The 22,449-nt window shown below is 36.6% G+C and overlaps 1 protein-coding gene across 1 annotated transcript in view; it reads left to right on the top strand.

The window, feature by feature from the left end:
* Positions 1-9,336, top strand: part of LARP1B (La ribonucleoprotein domain family member 1B) — a 58,633-nt gene extending 49,297 nt beyond the window's left edge. The window contains exons 7-9 of the mRNA XM_027567353.1: positions 5,253-5,362; positions 6,080-6,207; positions 7,330-9,336. Coding sequence (XP_027423154.1) covers positions 5,253-5,362; positions 6,080-6,207; positions 7,330-7,575 — 484 coding nt within the window. The 3' untranslated portion in view covers positions 7,576-9,336. The remainder of the gene's footprint in view (positions 1-5,252; positions 5,363-6,079; positions 6,208-7,329) is intronic.
* Positions 9,337-22,449: the final 13,113 nt, after the last annotated feature.

The raw sequence follows: 22,449 nt of genomic DNA on the forward strand, positions 1-22,449 counted from the left end.
GAGACTGTATTTGCTTGAGAACCTGCCTTTCTTCAAGATTCATGTCAATCATTTTATGGCTGGGGCAACTCACCTTGTGCCATTGTTATGTCAAAATGCATGTTGTGGGTGAGGGGCCTGGTGCCAGTCTCTGAGTTTGGAGACATTTCCTTTCTCTAATTAGCTGACTGCTGCTGCTGCTGCTAAGTCACTTCAGTCGTGTCTGACTCTGTGCGACCCCATAGACGGCAAACTGCTAGTAGCTATAACATCTGGCTAAAGACCAGCAGGGGGGCACTCTTTATGCCCTCTTCTGATGTCTATGTCAGAAGCTTTCTCTATCTCTTTTATACTTTAATAAAACTTTATCACACAGAAGCTCTGAGTGATCAAGCCTCGTCACTGGCCCTGGATGGAATTCCTCCCCTCAGGACACCAAGAATTACTGGAGTCGTTCGTCGCTTAACAACAATCTTTCAGTTTTAAACCAACCTTTTCACTCTGCTCTTTCACCCTCATCAAGAGACTCTTTAGTTTTTCTTTGCTTTCTGACATTAGAGTGGTATCATCTGCATATCTGAGGTTGTTGATATTTCTTCTGACAATCTTGATTCCAGCTTGTGATTGATCCGGCCTGGCATTTCACATGATGTACTCTGCATAAGCAGGGTGACTGTATACAGCCTTCATGTACATCTTTCCTAGTTTTGAACCAGACCTTTGTTCCATGTCTGGTTCTAACTGTTGCTTCCTGACCTGCATACAAGTTTCTCAGGAGGCAGGTCAGGTTGTCTGGTATTCCCATCTCTTCAAGAATTTTCCACAGTTGGTTGTGATCCACAGAGTCAAAGGCTTCGGTGTAGTCAGTGAAGCAAAGTAGACGTTTTTCTGGAATTCCCTTGCTTTTTCTATGACCCAGCAGATGTTGGCAATTTGATCTCTGGTTCCTCTGCCTTTTTTAAATCCAGCTTGAACATCTGGAAGTTCTCTGTTCATGTAGTGTTGAAGACTATCTTGAAGGATTTTGAGTATTACCTTACTAGCATGTGAAATGAGCACAATTGTGTGACATTTTGAACATTTTTTGGCACTGCTTTTCTCTGGGATTGGAATGAAAACTGACCTTTTCCAGGTCTATGGCACTGCTGAGTTTTCCAAATTTGCTGGCATATTGAGTGCAGCACTTTAACAGCATTGTCTTTTAGGATTTTTAATAGCTCAGCTGGAATTCCATCACCTCCACTGCCTTTGTAGTAATGCTTACTAAAGTCCACTTGACTTCCACACTCCAGGATGTCTGGCTCTAGGTGAGTGACCACACCATCATGATTATTTGGATCTTCTGTGTATTCTTGTCACCTCTTCATAATCTCTTCTGCATCTGTTAGGTCCTTGTCATTTCTCTCCTTTTTTGTGCCCATCTTTGCATGAACTGTTTCCTTGGTATCTTTAATTTTCTTGAAGAGATCTCTAGTCTTTCCCATTCTATTGTTTTCCTCCATTTCTTTGCACTGTTCATGTAAGGCTTCTTATCTCTAGTTGCTATTCTCTGGATCTGCATCCAGTTGGGTATATCTTTCCCCTTTTCCTTTGCATTTTGCTTCTCTTCTTTTCTCAGCTATTTGTAATGTCTCCTCAGACAACCATTTTGCCTTCTTGCATTTCTTTTTCTTTGGGATGTTTTTGGTCACTGCCTCCTTGTACAGTGTTATGAACTTACATCGTAGTTCTTCAGGCACTCTGTCTACCAGATCTAATCCCTTGAATCTATTTGTTACCTTCACTGTATAACCATAAGGGATTTGATTTAGGTCATATCTGAATGGTCTAGTGGTTTTCCTTACTTTCTTCAATTTAAGCCTCAATTTTCAATGAGGAGCTCCTGAGCTGAGCTACAGTCAGCTTCAGGTCTTGTTTTTGCTGACTGTATAGAGCTTTTCCATCTTCAGCTGCCAAGAATATAATCAATCTGATTTCAGTATTGACCATCTGGTGATGTCCATGTGTAGAGTCTTTCCTTGTGTTGTTGAAAGGGGGTCTTTGCTATGACCAGTGCGTTCTCTTGGCAAAACTCTTAGCCTTTGACCTGCTTCATTTTGTACTCCATGGTCAAACTTGCTTGTTACTCCAGGTATCTCTTGACTCCTACTTTTGTATTCTAGTCCCCTATGATGAAAAGGACATCTTTTATTAGTTCTAGAAGGTCTTGTAAGTTTCCATAGAACTGTTTGACTTCAGCCTCTTCAGCAATAATGGCTGGTGCATAGATGTGGATTACTGTGATATTGAATGGTTTGCCTTGGAAATGAACAGAGATCATTCCGTCATTTTTGAGATGCACCCAAGTACTGCCATATAAATAAATAATTTTTATTTTACATAGAAAATATGAGACTTCACTGATGATAGTGAAGTTAATATGTTTTACAATTCATAGATAAATGCAAATTTTAAAATTATTTTCAAAACTTATGTATGTTTTTATGTATACAAATATGTGTTGTATTGACTGTCACAAGGTAAAATATTTTTCTTATTGTTAGAACTAAGTTTTAAAGCTTTTGTTATAATTAGTGTCATCATATTTTGGTACTTATGCAAACAATTTTTATTTGTTCCTCAGGACTTTCTAATAACTTTTCTATCCAAGTATAGGTTGGCAACTCTCCTTCTTTGTTCCTGTGCTATCCTGTATATAGATTTTTAAAACAGTGTTATAATTTTATCTATTTCTGCAGTGTTCATGATGAGACTGGATTAGCTATTCCTTAGCAAGTATAGCTCAATGGTTAAGCACCTGAAGGCTTTCAAATCAAACCCATTAACTTACTGTGACCTTTGCAAGTTATAATCCCAGTAAGCTTTAGGTTCTTTATCTATAAAGTGGGGGAAACTATGGTAGATACCCTCGTAGGGTTATTGTGAAGATTTAAAAAAGAAAACACAACATTTAAAGGGCTTAACATATTGCCTGATATGCTCAATAAGTGATTATTCTTATTAGAAAGAAGACCAATACTAAATATATCCATTAACTAACATTAGCATAAGAGGATTTCAAGAAGGAAGGAGAGAAACAACGTTTCATAGATATCTGCAATGTGCCAGGTCTGGTTTTTTAGTGCTTTACAAATATTATCTGACATTGAAAAGTAGGATATTATTACCCTCATTTTTAGAGATATGATTATAAACTAGAATTCAAATATAGTTCTTTCTGGTTCTCAACTTTTATGTTTTCCACTCATCTAAGCTGTCTCACAGTGATGGCTCAGTGAATAAATGACAGCTGAGAGGCTGGTCCTATGCCTCTTCTCTTTCCTCCAGCAGTTATGCTACATATTTGAGTTGTAGTATTAATGTCATGCTTTTGATCTTTGGAATTAGTTTTCTAAAAAACTGGAAATCCAGAGATTGTAGTAGTCAGTTGTCCTTTACCAGTAATCTAAGAATCCTACTGCTGCTACTGCTAAGTCACTTCGGTTGTGTCTGACTCTGTGCGACCCCATAGACGGCAGCCCACCAGGCTCCACCGTCCCTGGGATTCTCCAGGCAAGAACACTGGAGTGGGTTGCCATTTCCTTCTCCAATGCATGAAAGTGAACAGTGAAAGTGAAGTCGCTCAGTTGTATCCGACTCTTAGCGACCCCATGGACTGCAGCCCACCAGGTTCCTCCGTCCATTGGATTTTCCAGGCAAGAGTACTGGAGTGGGATGCCATTGCCTTCTCCAAGAATCCTAATATTCCTCTAAAATATCATTCACTCAGTATAACCTAAATTTTCTCAATTCTGCTTTCCATAAAGAAAGAAGCCTTGGCTTCATCCCAAGAGATTATGATTTCATTGGTTTGGAGTGGAGCCTGCATTTTTTAAAAAGTTCCCTCAGTGGTCCATATATGTAGTCAAGGTGAGGACCACTGGTATCAATATAATATGATCCCATAAGAAGAGTTTTAAGATAGGTTTTTCATTCTTAACTGTTGTTTCGTGAGTCCTCAGTCAGACAAACTTAAGGAAAAGCATCATTTATGGTTACCAAAGGAAAGGACTCAGGTTAGTGTGGTTGGTAAGTCCACATTTCTCTTGGCACCTTGCCAAGAAATTTGTTTATTCTTCCAGGCAGACCATCACTCCATTTTAAATAAGCTGGTTACAAAAGACATATGCATACACACGTCCTCTTGTGAATAATGGCTAGGCAGTGTTATGTTACCAGGAATAAAGAAATGTTGCCTCTCCTCCACTGAGGTGCCCAGAATGATTTAGAGATTCTAAGTGAGGAAGTTTTTTAAATTGTAGCATGTTTTAGTTGAATGAGCTAGATGGCACCTTTACTGTTGTCCATCGACTTCTCCGTGTCCACTCTCATGGATTCTGCTCATCCCCGTTAGTTGCAGGTTGAGCCCACGTAGTTTCTTGATCCACTGTCCAAAACTTGTCTCAGGTTCTCTAGGTGGTTGTGAGAAGAAAGAAATTTACTTTCTGATTTATGCAGTGATACAATTCTTTTGGCAAATTATCTTTTATTTAATGTGCTTTATAAACAGGAAGGCTCTCTTAGAAGACAGTTTTAATTAGGTTTGTCCCTTTATAGTTGGGGCTTCCCTGGTGGCTCAGATGGTAAAGTGTCTGCCTGCAATGTGGGAGACCTGGGTTCCATCTGTGGGTTGGGAAGATCCACTGGAGAAGGAAATGGCAGCCCACTCCAGTACTGTTCCCTGGAAAATTCCATAGACAATAGAACCTGGTGGGCTACATGGGATTGCAAAGAGTCGGACACAACTGAGCAACTTCACTTCACTTTATAGTTGATTGGGTCAACCACACCTAGGGTCTGTGACCCAAGAGTATGGTCTTTATTTTCCTAGAGTAGAGATTATGTTCAAGAGCATTCAATACCATGTACTAAAGCACCATTGAAAGCCTTGGTTGGGAAAAAATCTAAAACTGCCAATTTGTCACTAAATCTTTTGAAATACCAAGGAGTTCTTCAGGAATAACAGGAAGAGATCCTCTGTCTGTTCAAAGAAGCCATGCTCTAGTTGTTCATGGGCTGCCTCTTATTTTGCACATCTCTAGTATACCTCCAGGAGATACTGTGCCCGAGTCAACAAAAATAGGAAAACCAGACGTGGATTAAAAAACTACATACATTTAAACATTCTTGTTTGGGATTATTTGTGCCATGTTTGCTTATGTCAGTGCTGTTAAGTATAATTATTTGCATTGTTGTAGCGAAAATTTTATTATAAACCATTTCCCCCTACACAGGTATGGATTAGAATGTCTGTTCAGGTTTTATAGTTATGGACTGGAAAAAAAATTCAGACACGAAATTTTTAAGGATTTCCAAGAAGAAACCAAGAAAGACTACGAATCTGGTAAAAACAAAACAACACTTTATTCAATTTGAAAATTGTAAATATGAATCTGTCAATAAATAGGGAGATTGTATCCTTTTTTGAGGGGTGGGGGACAGACTAATATGACTTTCAGGCCACTATTATGATTTGTTATAAAGGATGGAACACCATATGTAAGAAGGTTTTTCATGTGAGATGTTGGAAAATAATCACTCCCAAGAGTTTCTTTATGGATTTGCATTTTGTCATTATTCCTTTGACTTACATGACTACTCACTGATGTTCCTTCCATTATGTGAAAATTCTATGTAATATGAGTAAGTGTGCTCGGAAAGGTGAAATAGTATAGTGGGTAACAATACAGGCTCTGGGCTAGAGTCTGAATTCCATTTCCACCCCTTAGTAGCTCTGTGGCCATGGTTAAGTTGCTTAATTTAACCTTGTTTAACTTGCTTAACTCAGTTGACTCATCAGTAATATTTACACAAGAGCACCTATATAACAGGGTGGTGTATAGGTCAAATTAGTTTAATATACAATAAACCACTTAAATAATACCTGTTATATAGCAAATGCTTAATAAATGTTAGCTGCCATTATTCATTACAGTGTTAGCCTCAAGATCTAAATAAAGTGTATATTAGAAGACATGGCTTAATGCTGGTAAGACATAGTCAATATGAATCATTTTTTAAGGATTCTATATATTTTATTGTATATATTTTTTGTTACTAGGTCAGCTGTATGGATTAGAAAAGTTTTGGGCTTATCTAAAATATTCTCAATCTAAAACGCAATCTATTGACCCCAAACTTCAGGAATACCTCTGTAGCTTTAAGAAGCTGGAAGACTTCCGTGTTGATGTAAGTTTTAAATTCTTTCACTGTATTATTTTTACTACTCTTACATTTGAGCTATTTGGGCTTATCAGTGACTTTCTTAACTTTAATTTTATAGTTTTTATTTTTTAACTTTCATTTTGAAAATTCAACTTTATAGTTTTGAAATCAAACTTTAAAATAGGTGCAAAAATGGGACTTCCCTGGTAATCCAGTGATTAAGACTCTACACTTCAATGCGGGTAGCACAGGTTTGATCCTGGGTCAGGGAACTAAGATCCCACATACCATGAGGCCAAAAAGGGAAGAAAAAAACAAAACAGGTGCAAAAATAGTATAGAGAATTCCCATATACTCAGTTTACCCACAGTCCCTGAATGTTAATATCTTATATAACCACAGTGGAGTTGTCAGTCACTTTAACCAATTTGATTTCAAGAGGAAAAGGAAACATTTTTTAAAGAGAATGGAATGAGCATAAGATAAAGGAAAAGGGGAAAGAAGAGAAAAGAGAAACAAGGAAAGAAGAATCAAAAGGAGCAGAAAAGAGAGAGGTGAAAGGTAAACTAGGTACTATAATTTGTTTGTCTTACAGTTTTGTGTAAATAGATTTGATAGTCCAGGGGTGCAGTTAACAGAAGTACCGACATCTCTGGAATTATAGAGCTGTGTTTCCAGAGTGGTCCAGCCAGTTCTGTCACAAAGATGTCCTTGCTTTATAATATTATAGTGACTTTTGCCCTGTCTGAAGAGTGTTGAAGAATTCAGACCTCTGCTTTTAAATACAGTAGAAGTTTGGAGGAGGAAAAGATTAGAGTTATAAATTCTTTGCACTTGATGAAAGTTGCATAAAGAACAAAAATAGCCTCTCTGAAACGTTTTCCCAGAGTTATGGAACCCAGTGTATGTTTATGCTCTACCATATAGTTCAAGCCCTAAAACATAGGAGAAGCTTAATAAACATGTGTTGAATGAAAGAATTAACTGATAGGAAGGAAATTTAAGTTTAATACCTTAAATTTCTGTTACATTTCCCTTGTACTAATAAAATCTAAAGTTTCCCTCTGTTGGAAAATTCTGACCTTAGATTTTGAAGGGAGAAAAAAATAGTAAAATCATCACTATGTTGTCTTTCATAATTTGCAGCCCCCTATTGGTGAGGAGTTTGGAAGAAAAAGACATTCATCTACTTCTGGTGAGGAGAGTAATCGTCATAGACTTCCATCTAATTCCTCTACAAAGCCACCAAGTGCTGCTAAGCCTACACCTGCTAATCAGCTTCAGGTTCCAATAAATTCTCCCAGAAGGAACACTTCACAGGAGTCCAGTGACAATTCACACCAGAACAATGCTGCCTCAGTCCCAACAAATGGTGAACTGCCTGAGAAATAGACTCTTAACAAAAGTTGTTTACCCTTGAAATCAACATTTACATCAGTATTTATTTGGGAAAATCTTCTGATGTTTAATTGTGATAATCAGAAAAAAGAAGAAGGAAGAAAAATGGTAGCATTTTTTTCTAGCAGGATAAATTCTAAAAATGTTGCCTTGATTTCACCAAGGATAGTTTTGGTAACCTTTTATAGAGATCCTCTAGTAATATATTTTAGTCTCAGTATTTCTTTTTCAAAGCTATTGTTTACAAGAACAGCCTTCCTTAAATATATATAAAAACATCACAAGGAATGCCTAACATTACAGCTCATACTTCTTAAAGAAGATATAGTATGTTGTATTCATCTCTTCTGTAGAGCTCTTAAAGAATCCAATTACCCCATTATCAATTCATATTTGAACTTATCAAAAACAAAGGAAGATTACGTATATATTTTTTTTAATTCAGAAAAAGAATGTGAAATACCACAATTGCTTTTCTTTTAGATGTATGGTTTAAAAAATTTTTTTTTTTTTTTTTACAAAAGTAGAGATATATTGCAGTTATATTGAAGTATATGTACCTTGAATGTTGGGTTTTGCTTCCCCTCCCCCACCAAGTCATACTTCATGACTTCCATAGTTATTGTTGTATTGATGTGGAGTGTTCTGAATTGACATCAGTCAATTATATATTAGGATGGATTTACTTTTTGTGACTATATAAACCTGCACAAGTAATTGAAATTGGAGTTGGGATTGGTTGGAATACTGTCCTAAGTTAATTAAATCTTGCACTGTTTTGAATGCATTTGCTCTTTGTACATCTGCAGGTCTGTATGTCACAAGTAGTCAGATTATCCTCAGTTTAAAAGGAATACCTAGTTTTTCCTTTTTTGTGTCTTTTAGTTTTGTTTTATGCTTATAAGTGTTTTCAAAAACAAATTTACTTCTAATTTTTATTACTGTTGCAACTGATGTAAATGATAGTTTTAGTTTTTGTGGGAATTAAAATAAAGCAATTATTCTAAATTATTTGAATTGAATTTTAATTATTTTTGTTTAGAATATAGTTGAAAAGCTGTAATTTTCAAATTCTAGTAGAAGGCCATTGTATTTTGTGAATGAAGTTTTAGTGTTAAACTTATATCCATTTTTATTTAACATATATTTTCCTGTATTGGGAATAAGCAACTAATTTAAGATACTAAATTAATTTATTATTTTCTCTTTGATGTCTTGTCGTTATAGAATGACAATATTGAAATACATATTTTCTTTGGATAAATGGACTAGCCTTTAATAAATAAGAGATTTTCATTACTTTATTTCCCATGAATAAGCAATAATCTGTGGTTGTATAATATTTAATATTTGGGAAGTCATCTTGATATATTACTTCTAAGAAACTGTCAAATTTGAATATTCAGAAAATCTACTTAGATCTTGGGAACAGAATCAAAAGTAAAACAAATAGATTTAGATAATACATTTTAAAATGTTTTCTTACATGCATATGTAGTTCTGGCTTTTCAGTGAGGACTTTCCAAACCATGCTTATTAGCTTTGAGTGCTCTCTTGAATTGATCTAAAAATCTTTCTCAATACCCTTTTTGTGTTGAACATTTACATCTGAAACCTGTATTTAACGTTAAGATTACTTCCACTCACCTAAATATGCAAATGTATATTTGAAATTTGTATATGAAAATTGTATATTTTATGTGAAAATACAATAATCAAGAGTTTTGTGATGTGTAATAAATTAGTTTTATCATATTATTTTGATTATAAAAACAATACATGTACATTGGGAAATTTAGAAAAGCACAAAGATGAAAATAAAGTACTTTTTTAAAAAAGGAAAAAACAAAATCAGTATCATGCTATACATACAGCATTATCACCTGCTTTTACTTGTAGAGGTAAGCATTTTCTGGTTATTAATATTTCTACACCATGACTTTTACAAGTTATATAGTATTGTAGCATGTGGATGTGTCATAGTTTATTTAGCTAAATCACATATGGTTGAAATTTTGTCTGTGGTCAGGTTTGGGCTGTTACAAACAACAGTTTAATTGATAATATCCTTACAGATAAATCTGTGCGTAAACTTGGAGTTACTGCCTAACATAAATTCCTAGAAGTTGAAGTTCTAAGTGAAAATATATTCCCAATTAACGTACTCTAGAATGGTTGTAAAGTTTACCCTTTTACTAATAGCATCTGCTTTTCTATGTCCTTACCAACACTGGTTATTATAAATCTTTTCTTTGATAGATTGAGAAGCAAAAAATATTATTTTAAGGTCATTATTAAGGTCATCATTTTAATCAAGTTACTAATAGACTGGTAATTTTATTGTTTATTATAATATTTGTAGATGGCTTGGTCATATCTTTTATGTTTTCCTTTTAGCATGATTATCTTTTTTGATTAATTTATAGAGCTTTTTTACTTAGCAAGACTATTAATCCTTTGCTTTCTAATTTTGTTTGTGTATATTTGACATAGTATGTACATTTTTTGGGTAAAAGTTTAAAAAATTATACCACTTAAAGCCAAATGTGAAACTTAAGCAAATAAAAGCATTGTTATTCAATGAAAAGAAAAACATTATTGACTATAAATCTAAATAGTCCTACTTAAAATTTATATAAGTTCCTAGAGAGCTTTCCTGGTGGCTCAGATGGTAAAGAATCCACCTTAGAGACCTGGGTTCCATCCCTGGGTTGGGAAGATCTCCTGGAGGAGGGTATGGCAACCCACTCCAGTATTCTTACCTGGAGAATTCCCATGGACAAAGGAGCCTGGCGGACCATAGTCTGTGGGATTGCAAAGAGTTGGACACAACTGAGCGACTAAGCACAGCACAGCACAGCACTAGAGACCTTAGATGCTTCCATCCTTGTGATTTTGTAGTTTTCAATTTTATTAAATAAAAAAGGCAACATTAAAATGTTTAAATTACTTGTCCTTTTAAAGGGATGGTTGAAACCATCTTTGGAATTCTTTATACTAAAAGGAATTAAATAAGAAAGTTATGTGTTAACATAGATATCATTTTAGTTTCTAAACAGATTTTATTTTTTAAACTTGTTTTTGACAGATTGGGACTTCATACTAACATTCTCTGATGCTTCCTCTTGCCATTATACTAAATGATATTACCTCTTTCCTTTCTGTGCTTAATCATATCTTTCACCTAATTTCTTAGCTCTTATGAAGCTGCTTTTATTTTATTATATAGGAGACTGATCTAAGAGAGTAATACCTAATTTTATCACCACTAGATGGCAGAATGGAATAAGTCAGATCTGTAAGTCTTTTGACAGGTGTGTGTGTGTGTGTGTGTGTGTGTGTGTGTAACTCTCACTCCACTCTTACTCCATCTTGTGATTGTGTGTGTGTGTGTGTATAACTCTCACTCCACTCTTACTCCATCTTGTGGTAACATGTAATTATATCCATTACTCTTGCATTCCTAATAGTCACATGTTAACAACTAATGATTACCTTGTTACAGCAATGTCAAACTGCTTAGTTATTAGTAAATAAATACAGATAAATTAAGGTTTGCATATGATTAAAGATAAAAATGCTTTGGGTTTTTTGGTCATTTCATTTAAAAATTTGTAGTACTTCATTAGCATTATTTGTGATTAACTCTTGAGATGTAAACACAGCAAGAAAATTGTAAGATGTATCTGTTTAATTTGTCTAGCTAACCTAAGCTATGTAGTTAAATCCTTCCTGAAACACGAGAAACTTAAAACTAGGTGGTACTTTTATGACTTGAACTAAAAGTTATCATGCAGTTAGTTGAATGGCAGAGCAAGAATTTGAACTCAAGTAGTCTGGCCTAGACTTCAAGCTCTTCATTTTAACCAGACTGTTCTTTAATAGCCTGAAATATTGAAACATATGAACCCTGACTCTAAAACTCAAAATGCTGTGATTCTTAATTATTATAAAATCAAGATTAGATTCTTGTGGTTAAGACTAATGTTGTTTTATCTTGGGCATCTTCTGTAGTAACTAGTGGTCTAGTGGAATAATTATATTAAATGAGTCATGGTTAATGACAATATCATTCATGTGTTTCAATATTTTCCTAGAATTAGGTAAGAGTAAAAAAGAAGTAAACATTTTATTCAGAATATGATTAGAAATTTTGCATTACATTAGAGTTATTATTGTCAACTACAGATACAAGATCCTATACTATTTAGAAATAAGTGTTCTAATTTTTAAGAAGCTTGAAGGAAATATGCCATATGGTTAATTAACAGGAAGCACCTCTGGCTTTAAAACATATACTTTTTAAAAAATTTTCTGAATTCTTTACAATGAGCCTTTTTTAATTTTTAAAATAATTTTTATTTTCCAACTTTTGTTAATATTTCATCTTGTTTTGCATGCTGGTAGTGTGACTCCATGGACTTAGCCTGCTAGGCTCCTCTGTCCTCTGTTCATGGGATTTCCCCAGGCAAGAATACTGGAATGAGTTGCCAAGTCCTTCTCCAGGGAATTAGCTTGCTTTTAACTTGTCCAATTAAAGACATGATTTGGTTAATAGAATGGTTTCTGCCAATACACTATACACATTTGCTTCAGATTTTAAAAAATCAGAATGTGCTGTTTTTTGTGTTGATTTCATTTCTTCCAGGTAATATGTCAGGTCTACAAAACTGAGTACCTTTCTCAGGGTATTTTAAGGTATGTGAGACCTTCATTACAGCATGAACATAATCATAGTACTGTAATTTTTTAATGTTAAAATTTTCTAGTTTCTAGTTGAGTGTCCTTGAGTATAATCTGAGACTGACTTTTAATGAGTCAATAGAAGGGCTTTGAGAGGGAAGGTCTGTGAGACCCCAAAACTTAATACGCAGGATTTTACATACTTTTGGGGGTAATAATGCATAGCTTTTATCAGATTTCTGTGAGGATTTATGATCCCAAATAAGTTTAATAACCACTTCTCTAGAAACAACTTATTTGTTAGAAATGTGAATCCTGGCTCCCCTCATTAAGTTACAGTCCTTCATCTACAAAATTGCACTTACCTCATAGTGTTATAAAGATTAAATGTAAAGCATTTAATACAGTGACTGACTTGCAATAAGCACTCAGTAACATTAGCTATTATTAGGATTAAGAGCTGGACTGGTTATCTTCACATTTGTAAAGATACTTTCTCCAGTAAACAGTGAATTTAATTTTAAATCTTCATGGGAAATTAATTTATTTAAAACATTTTAGTCAGTAGGAAAAAGTGAGATTCCTTGACATTGTTTTGTTGTCCTAGGATAATAACATATGAATACTTTTCTGCCCTTCTCACCTCCACATGAGAAGTAGGGTGCTTCAATTCAGTTCAGTTCAGTCGCTCAGTCGTGTCTGACTCTTTGCGACCCCATAAATCACAGCATGCCAAGCTTCCCTGTCCATCACCAACTCCCGGAGTTCACTCAAACTCACGTCCATCGAGTCGGTGAGGCCATCCAGCCATCTCATCCTCTGTCGTCCCCTTTTCCTCCTTCCCCCAATCCTTCCCAGCATCAGAGTCTTTTCCAATGAGTCAACTCTTCGCATGAAGTGGCCAAAGTACTGGAGTTTCAGCTTTAGCATCATTAGATGCTGCTAAACTTCTGCTGACTCTGAACAACTGACAAGGGTAGGAATTCTGTGAAGCAGTCACCATGTCATGGATTTGATTATGGTAATGTCTCACTTTTAGTTCTTGCCTCTTTTTTTTTTTTTTTTTATTCAGTTAACAGTTTTGCTCATTGTGTTTTCCTAACCTCACCACAATCTGTTATTTCTGCCTCATCGTAAATATCCAGTCCCTGAACAAGACATGAGAATCTGCCTTTCCATGGCCCATGCCTCTCCCAGACTCAGGCACACTCCAGTGACTGCCACACTGCCATTCATTGCCACTTACTTTCTTTTGTAAGAGGCAGAGTATACAGTGTAAGAGCCAAGGGAGGCATCGAAATATCTCACAAGTTTGTTAAAAACACACTTTTAGAGATTGTGTTGGGTCATCTAGAAACTATGGTGTAATGTAGTAGTTCTCAAGTTGTTGGTATGCCCAGGAGAACATAAATCCTTGCGGAGGGGTTTACATAGGCATAGATCATTTTAAAGAAATCAGTGTCCAGATTCTCAGGTTACATGAGTACTCTTTACTAAAATTGATTTATCCAATAATATGCTTGAGTTCCTAGTAGTCTTTTTCCCCATGTTATAAAAGAAAGCCATTGCCCTTACCCATCCAAAATATTACTCTAGATGTGAAGGCCATCACGGGCCACATAAAGGTTGAAATCTAATGATTTGTTGGGCTCTCATAAACTCATAAGACTTGCTGAATTTCTCTGCTTTATAAATACTTCTGTTAAGGGTAACAGAAGGTTTTGTGTGTAATTTTGGTTGGTGTTCAATGTGTTATTTAATGAGAGTTAGAACATGTTTTTACCAAATCATACAAAATATATACTATAATTACTGTCAGTCCTCATCTAATTTCACCTGATAAAATGTTTACAATTTTCCACTTCCTATTTATAAGCTACATCATTTTAAAAATAGCTGCCAAGCAGATTTGTTTTTAGCAGACAAAAAACTTCTCTTTCATTAAATTTCATTAAATGTTAGGTCATGATTCTTCTGACGATAAGCATTTACCATAAAACTTGTGGTGGGGATTGTCAAGTTATTTATCCAGTTCATTTCTCCTCCCCGGTCACACTGCATGTTCATTCTCCTTCTGCTTTAGACTTGCCAGTATAACTGGTTCTGGATACTGAAAGGCAGAGGAGGTCAGGGGCACTACTTTAAGACCTGCCTAAGTGCCATCTCCATGCTCAATCTTTCCTTTTTTGACTGTGTGGAAGCCACATGTTCAAGATAGCAGAGCCTCCAAATGGAGGAACCCATGTCCGTATCTGCACTATGAGACTCTATATTATCAAAAAATAGTCTTCTATTATATTAAGCCATCAAGAGCTTGGAGTTACAGTAGTTAGTATTATCTTTACTGATAATGAAAAGTTTACTACCTATGTATAATAATTACCAAAATGTGTATATATATATTGTCTCAGTCATTATGTATTATTATTTGTAATAATGACTCCAATACAGAAGAAAAAAAATTTTTTGTCAATTACAGCCACTTATGGTCAGAAGAAAATAAAAAATTTTAATTGTATACTTACTTTTGTTGTAGATAAATATCTGATGTTCAATAAGACATTCAAACACTAAAATGTACTAGGATAAAAATCTGGAGAAAATGGAATGGAAATACAAGTTCAAGGAGAAAAGAGAAATGTATAAGTTTTCTAAATGTTAAAGAAGAGCTTGTTTACACACTTTTTGAAAATGGATTTAAATATTATATTTGGGTTTCGTTGACTTCACTTAAAAAGTGATATTTACAGTCACTGCCCTGTGGTGTCGCACCCTCCACCGGGGCTGAATCTGTGGGCCTTCCCCTCCCATCTACACTCCCCAGGGCGTTCCTTTGCCGATTTTTGAATGTGATTTTAAAGAGTGAAAAATGATACTATGCGTTTTTATAAAAAATAGTGCCTGAAAAAAAAGTGATATTTATAACTTTGTCAGACTGTAGTTATAATATGCTGAAAGTTATGACCTTTGCAGCTATTAAAATGAAAAATTTTAAACAACTTAAAATTTGTGAGGGATACATACATTTATGAAAATTATCTTAGACAAGGTTTTCAAGGAAAAATGTTTGCACACTGATGGGAGGAGGGGAAAGTGCAGACTCTGGAGTTATGTAGCTCTGCATCCAAATTCTGATTCTCCTGAATCACTGGGCAAGTTAGGTTAATCCGTCTTTGCTTATTCTCCTCTAGTATTTAAATGAAAATACATGTAAAAATTCCATGGATGGAGGAGGAGCCTGGTGGGCTACAGTCCATGGGGTTGCAAAGAGTCAGATAGGATTGAGCAACTAAACAACATTTGGTACTAACCTGCTCTTGCTATTAAGAATCTTAATGAGGAAAGAGGGGTAAATTAGGAGTTTGGGAATTTATATCTAGTTTATATACACTATTGTATATAAATAAACAACAAGGACCTACTTGATAGCACAGGTGATTATATTCAATATCATGTAATAATCTATAATGAAAAGTAATCTGAAAATGGATATATGTATATGTAATAGCCACTGTATATGTATATGTAATTAGCCACTCCAGGTGAAAAACAATTTATCAAATCCCTTATATATGAGTGAATTTATTGGATACAGGGTGAAAAGATTTTATTTTGGAAAGGAGGGATAATTTTAGAGTGTGAAGCAAGGGAAGAAGCTCTGTTAAATGCAAAATGGCACTGGAAGGGACCTTACTTGAGAGGATATTAAGGATGGCAGGGTTGTTTGTCAAAGAAAAATAAGAGGGAAACATAAATTTGCTTTAACTTACATTGTTGATTCTAGCCTACCACGCAATTAAAATAGCTCTTACATTTTAAAGTTACTCAAAAGATTGCTTTTAAGTTGGTGTAATTATTTTATATGTATCATAAATAGCATGTGCTTTATGAATCTCCTCCCTTGTGTGTGACTTCTATTTTAAGTAGATCCCAAGTGATGCCAGAGAGTTAACTAGGTCAACTGCCACCTGTGTTTATTTCTTTCATAAATCTTTTAAATCTCTGAGAGAATTCAAGAGGTTAAGTATGGCAGTTCCTTTACCTAATGCCTCTGATCACAGTGTGAACCTGTTGACTCTGCAGATGAATGTTAGTCATCATGGCTGGAACAGAAGCTGTGAAGGCTGTTAAACTGGGAAGTTCATGCCTGGTGACAGGGCAAATGCAATACCTGGTGTCAGCTGACCACTAGAGTTCTTGCATTTAGAGAAGGGATCATAGAAAGTCATAAGAGAACCACATTATGAAAAATGTTAATCAACATTGGTGGGAGTATAAACGGGTACAAAAGCTCTATGATTGAAGATTTAGCAATAGCTTTCAAAATGCTGTTATGCTATGTGTACATTAAAATGTTTTTATTGAAGTATAGTTTATTTACAATATTGTATAAGTTTCAGGCATACAGCATAGTAGCAGTTATATGTATATTATATATGTTCTTTTGCCTTATATGTTATTACATAATAATATTGAGTATAGTTCCCTGTGCTATACAGTTGGCCCTTGTTAGTTATCTATTTTATTCATTTTTGGCTGCATCAGGTCTTCGTTGCAGCAGGTGGGATCTTCACTGCAGAATGTGGGCTCTCTAGTTGTGGCCCTCAGGCTCAGTAATTGCAGTGTGGCAGCTTAGTTGCCTGACTGGGGGTTGAACCTGAGCACCCTGCTTTGGAAGGCAGATTCTTAACCACTGGACCACCAGGGAAGTCCCGGTTAACTATTTTATACACAGTAGTGTATATATGTCAGAGAAGGCAATGGCACCCCACTCCAGTACTCTTGCCTGGAAAATCCCATGGACAAAGGAGCCTGGTGGGCTGCAGTCCATGAGTCAGACACGACTGAGCGACTTCACTTTCACTTTTCACTTTCATGCATTGGAGAAGGAAATGGCAGCCCTCTCCAGTGTTCTTGCCTGGAGAATCCCTAGGGATTCTCCCTAGGAATTCTCCCTAGGGATTCTCCCTAGGAATTCTCCCTAGGGATTCTCCCTAGGAATCCTAGGGACAGGGGAGCCTGGTGGGCTGCCGTCTATGGGGTCACACAGAGTCGGACACGACTGAAGCAACTTAGCAGCAGCAGCAGCAGCAGTGTATATATGTGAATCCCAGCCTCATATTTTATTCCTCCCCCCACCTCTCTTTTCTTTTTGTTAACCATAAGTTTGTTTTCTGTTGTCTGTAAGTCTCTTTTTGTTTTGGAAATAAGTTCATTTGTTCTTTTTTTTTTCTTTTATATTCCACATACAAGTGATATTATATGATATTTATTTTTCCCTGTCTGGCTTACTTCACTTAGTATGATAATCTCTCTAGGTCCATCCATGTTGCTGCAAATGACATTATTTCATTTTTTAATGGCTGAGTAATATTCCTTTTTGTCCACTCATCTGTCCATGAGCATTTAGGTTGCTTCCATATCCTGGCTGTTGTAAATAATGTTGCTTTGAACATTGGAGTGCATGTATCTTTTTGAATTACAGTTTTCTCTGGATATATTCATAGGAGTGGGATTGCTGGATCATATGATAACTTTATTTTTAGTTTTTTAAGGAACCACCATACTGTTTCCCGTGGTAGCTGCACCAGTTTATACTCCCACCAACAGTTTAGGAAGGTTCCTTTTTCTGTACACCCTCTCCAGCATTTATTATTTGAAGAATTTTTGATAATGGCCATTCTGACCTGTGTGGGGTGATACCTCATTGTAGTTTTGATTTGCATTTCTTTAACTATTAGCAGTGTTGAGCATCTTTTCATGTGCCTTTTAGCCATCTGTGTGTCTTCTTTGAAGACATGTCTGTTCAGGTCTTCTGCCCGATTTTTGATTGGGTTGTTTGTTTTTTTTAATATTGAGCTGTATAAGCTGTTTGTTATGTGTACATTTTTTTTTAAGAATTTTTTTTTTAAGTTCCTAAGCTTCACAATGCTAAGAAACTAAGACTTGTTACTTTGACTCATCCTAATATGTCCTTTTGGTTTTGCTGTAAGGTGACTAGTACAGCAATTCTATGTGTATCTCTTCCAGATTTTTGGATGTTGGGATTTTACACAAGAGATAATAAATTATGCTTCTTTTTTTCCCCCTCTTCAGTGCTCCAAACAAACTCAGGTAGAGTCAGAAAGGGAACAAAATATCTATCACTTACTACTAACACTGACAACTGAGTTTAATACTCACACCTTTGCTCAAAATATTAAACTTGCCCATCCAGAGACAACTGGACAAATTCAGGCCTCTCTTCAGAGGCAAGAGGCTCACCCTTTAGAAGAGGAGAGGAGGTTAAGACAGAAAACTGGTTAGTTCTACAGGGAGTTCAACCTGGTAAGAGGAAGGGAGAGAGGAACTGAGTGGGGCAACTCAGTTCTTTTGCCAGTATCACCAGTCACTTGCACAGGAAGATTGAGAGCTGGGAGAAGCACAGAAATAACTCTTCCCAGTACAAACTCCTGGAGGGTTTTTAGTTTCTGTCCTGGGGAGTCTGGCAGCAATGCTGGGAAGAGGACAGAGGCTGCTTTCTCCTATAAACACCCAGCACTGCTGGCATCCAGGGCTCTATTAGCTGTTAAACACTTTTACCAGCTGACCTCTCTCCTGATTCTCCTGCGTCATCCTGTCATACTGGTTTGATCACCGTCCCTGGCATGCTGTGCACAGCTTCCTGCATTTTGCACACAGTTTTCCTGGTCCCCCTCCCCCACCCCACGGCTGTCCATTTGCCTTTTCAGGTCCAGATCAAGCTCTACCTCCCACAGCCCCTGGTCCTCTGAGCCCTTTCAGAACTTGTTCTCTGACACATACACACCAACCTTTCTCCTTCAGCATGTGTTGCCTGTCTTGTTACATTTCTCCTTATGGCTGTAGGCTCTAGTTCCTGTGCTTTTTTCAGTCCTAAAATGATCAATTAAGGAAAGCTTAACTTCAAGGAGAAAAAAAAAAAAGAGCGACCCTGTGAACTATGTTTTATAGGTGGGAAACTAAGATTTATAACATGACTCATTTAACATTGCAAATACAATATAGAAGATAACGTGTGGTGGAGGGACTGAGCTGTCCCTCCCCAGGCTATGGAACTTAGTGTGCAATGGGGAGAAATTTAATCTCGCTTCCCACTCCCATCTCCTGTTTCCCAGGATACTGTGGCAATTGTTTGTTCATAGATGCCCCATAAGCTCTTGGAGGCGGCTGAGAATTAAGTTGCTTATTAATTCATTTAGTCTTGACCTACATATGGTTGAATAATCACAGGGCCATCTGTCTTCCTTAATTAACATGCAGAGATGAGGAGATTTCTCCCTACCTTCTGTAGATCATGTCTGAATCTTGTCAAGAGGGCCCCAAATGACTTGCTGCCAGAGTCCTGGTAATTGCTTATAAGTGAAACCAACAGCTAATGGGAAGGGCTTTTGTTGTTTTCACTTGTTTTGTCTTTTTGAAAAGGCTTGTTGTGACTAGCCCTTGCTATTGCACCAGCCAAAGATTCTCATAAATGAGTATGCAATTGTATATTTCCTTTCAGGTTCAGGAGACAGAATAAGGGATTTTCCCAGATGCATTTGAGTTTTATCTCCCACAGTCTTCTGCTTTTCTCACAGGGTCTTCACTTATCTATATGACATCGATAGACTAAAGCAGTTATAAGGGCAGAAAAAAAACTTCGCTCTTCTCTTCTAGGTTCTTTGATGTCCTAATAAATTAATGTAAAAGAGAAAAACAAAATGTAATAACATGTATACCTCCATGTACACGTATGTACATGGAAGATGCCCAGAAAAACTAACTCACCGAAATGTCAGAAGACCTCACTGTCTTTAGCTAAATATAAAATAAGATGTTTAGGGTGAGGAGTCAGTTATGGGAGGTTATCAGCAAAAGTACAGTAAACAAGAATATTTGTGCAAATTGAAGTCTTGCCTTTGTCCTGTGATAAGTTCCCAGAGATTTGGTGATCCTCCTCTTCCAGATATAAAGAGGGAGACACCCTTACAAAGAGAAAATTTTCTGACATATATAAATGTTTCTTACAAAAGGCTGACTTCTAACTCAGTTTTCAGAACTTCTCTCATTTCTGCTATTAACAAAAACAAAACAGTTTAAGCACTTCCCTCACAGTCCTGTGGTTAAGACACTGCACTTTCACTGTAGGGGGCCTAGATTAGATTCCCTGGTCTAGAAACTAAGATCCCACATGCCACATGGCACAGCCACAAAAAAAAAAAAAAAGAAAACAAAAAATAGCTTAAAATAGGTATTTTGGGGCATCAAAATCTGTTCCCCTTCACAGCCTGTTATGGAGTCTACTTTCTCTTGGTGGTTGACATGAAATGTGATGGGTTAAAAAGATGCCAACTAAAACAACAAACTCTTATTCATTTTTTATTGTAGTATAGTTGATTTACAATATTAATTTCAGGTGCACAACATAGTCATTCAATATTTTATAGATAATCATGCAAATTATTATAAAATATTAGTTTTATTCCCTGTGTGGTACTTTATAGCCTTATAATTTATTTTATACCCAATAGTTTGTACCTCTTAATTCTCTTCATCTATTTTGCCCCTCCCCCAACCCTACTTACCTTTAAGTGAAGTGAACTCGCTCAGTCGTGTCCAATTCTTTGCGACCCCATGGACTATAGCCTACCAGGCTCCTCCGTCCATGGGATTTTCCAGGCAAGAGTACTGGAGTGGGGTGCCATTTCCTTCTCCAGGGGATCTTCCTGACCCAGGGGTTGAACTCTGGTGTCCCGCGTTGTAGGCAGACAATTTACCCTCTGAGTCACCAGGGGAAGTACCTTTGGTAACCATTAATTTGTTCTCTTTATCAGTCAGTTTGTTTATTATCAAACCAAACTTGGTTCTGCTGCCCTTGACAGTGAAATCAATTGACTGACACTGCGTTGTGGTGAAGGAAAGTGCAGTTTATTGTAAAGCGCCAGACAAGGACTCTGGGGCAGCTAATGCTCAAAAAACCTGAACTCTTTGATGAATTTCAGGGAATCATTTTTAAAATCAAGATGAAGGAGGGGAGTTTCAGGATATGTGATCAGCTCATGCACAATTCTGATTGGTTAATGGTGAGGTAATCAGATCAGATCAGTCGCTCAGTCAGGTCCGAGTCTTTGCGACCCCATGAATCGCAGTACGCCAGGCCTCCCTGTCCATCACCAACTCCCGTAGTTCACTCAGACTCACATCCATTGAGTCAGTGATGCCATCCAGCCATCTCATCCTCTGTCGTCGCCCTTCTCCTCCTGCCCCCAATCCCTCCCAGCATCAGAGTCTTTCCCAATGAGTCAACTCTTCGCATGAGTGGCCAAGGTACTGAGGTAATAGGGTAGGGTAATTGAGTAAAGTAATGCTCAAAATTCTCCAAGCCAGGCTTCAGCAATATGTGAACTGTGAAATTCCTGATGTTCAAGCTGGTTTTAGAAAAGGCAGAGGAACCAGAGATCAAATTGCCAACATCTGCTGGATCATGGAAAAAGCAAGAGAGTTCCAGAAAAACATCTATTTCTGCTTTATTGACTATGCCAAAGGCTTTGACTGTGTGGATCACAATAAACTGTGGAAAATTCTGAAAGAGATGGAAATAACCAGACCACCTGACCTGCCTCTTGAGAAACCTGTATGCAGGTCAGGGAAGCAACAGTTAGAACTGGACATGGAACAACAGACTGGTTCCAAATAGGAAAAGGAGTATGTCAAGGCTGTATATTGTCACCCTGTTTATTTAACCTATATGCAGAGTACATCATGAGAAACGCTGGACTGGAAGAAACACAAGCTGGAATCAAGATTGCTGGGAGAAATATTAATAACATCAATATGCAGATGACACCACCCTTATGGCAGAAAGTGAAGAGGAACTAAAAAGTCTCTTGATGAAAGTGGAAGTGGAGAGTGAAAAAGTTGGCTTAAAGCTCAACATTCAGAAAATGAAGATCATGGCATCTGGTCCCATCACTTCATGGGAAATAGATGGGGAAACAGTGGAAACAGTGTCAGACTTTATTTTTCTGGGCTCCCAAATCACTGCAGATGGTGTCTGCAGCCATGAAATTAAAAGATGCTTACTCCTTGGAAGGAAAGTTATGACCAACCTAGTAGCATATTCAAAAGCAGAGACATTACTTTGCCAACAAAGGTTCGTCTAGTCAAGGCTATGATTTTTCCTCT

The sequence above is a fragment of the Bos indicus x Bos taurus genome, chromosome 17 (assembly GCF_003369695.1).
Source record: "Bos indicus x Bos taurus breed Angus x Brahman F1 hybrid chromosome 17, Bos_hybrid_MaternalHap_v2.0, whole genome shotgun sequence".
NCBI classification, from domain to species: Eukaryota; Metazoa; Chordata; class Mammalia; order Artiodactyla; family Bovidae; genus Bos; species Bos indicus x Bos taurus.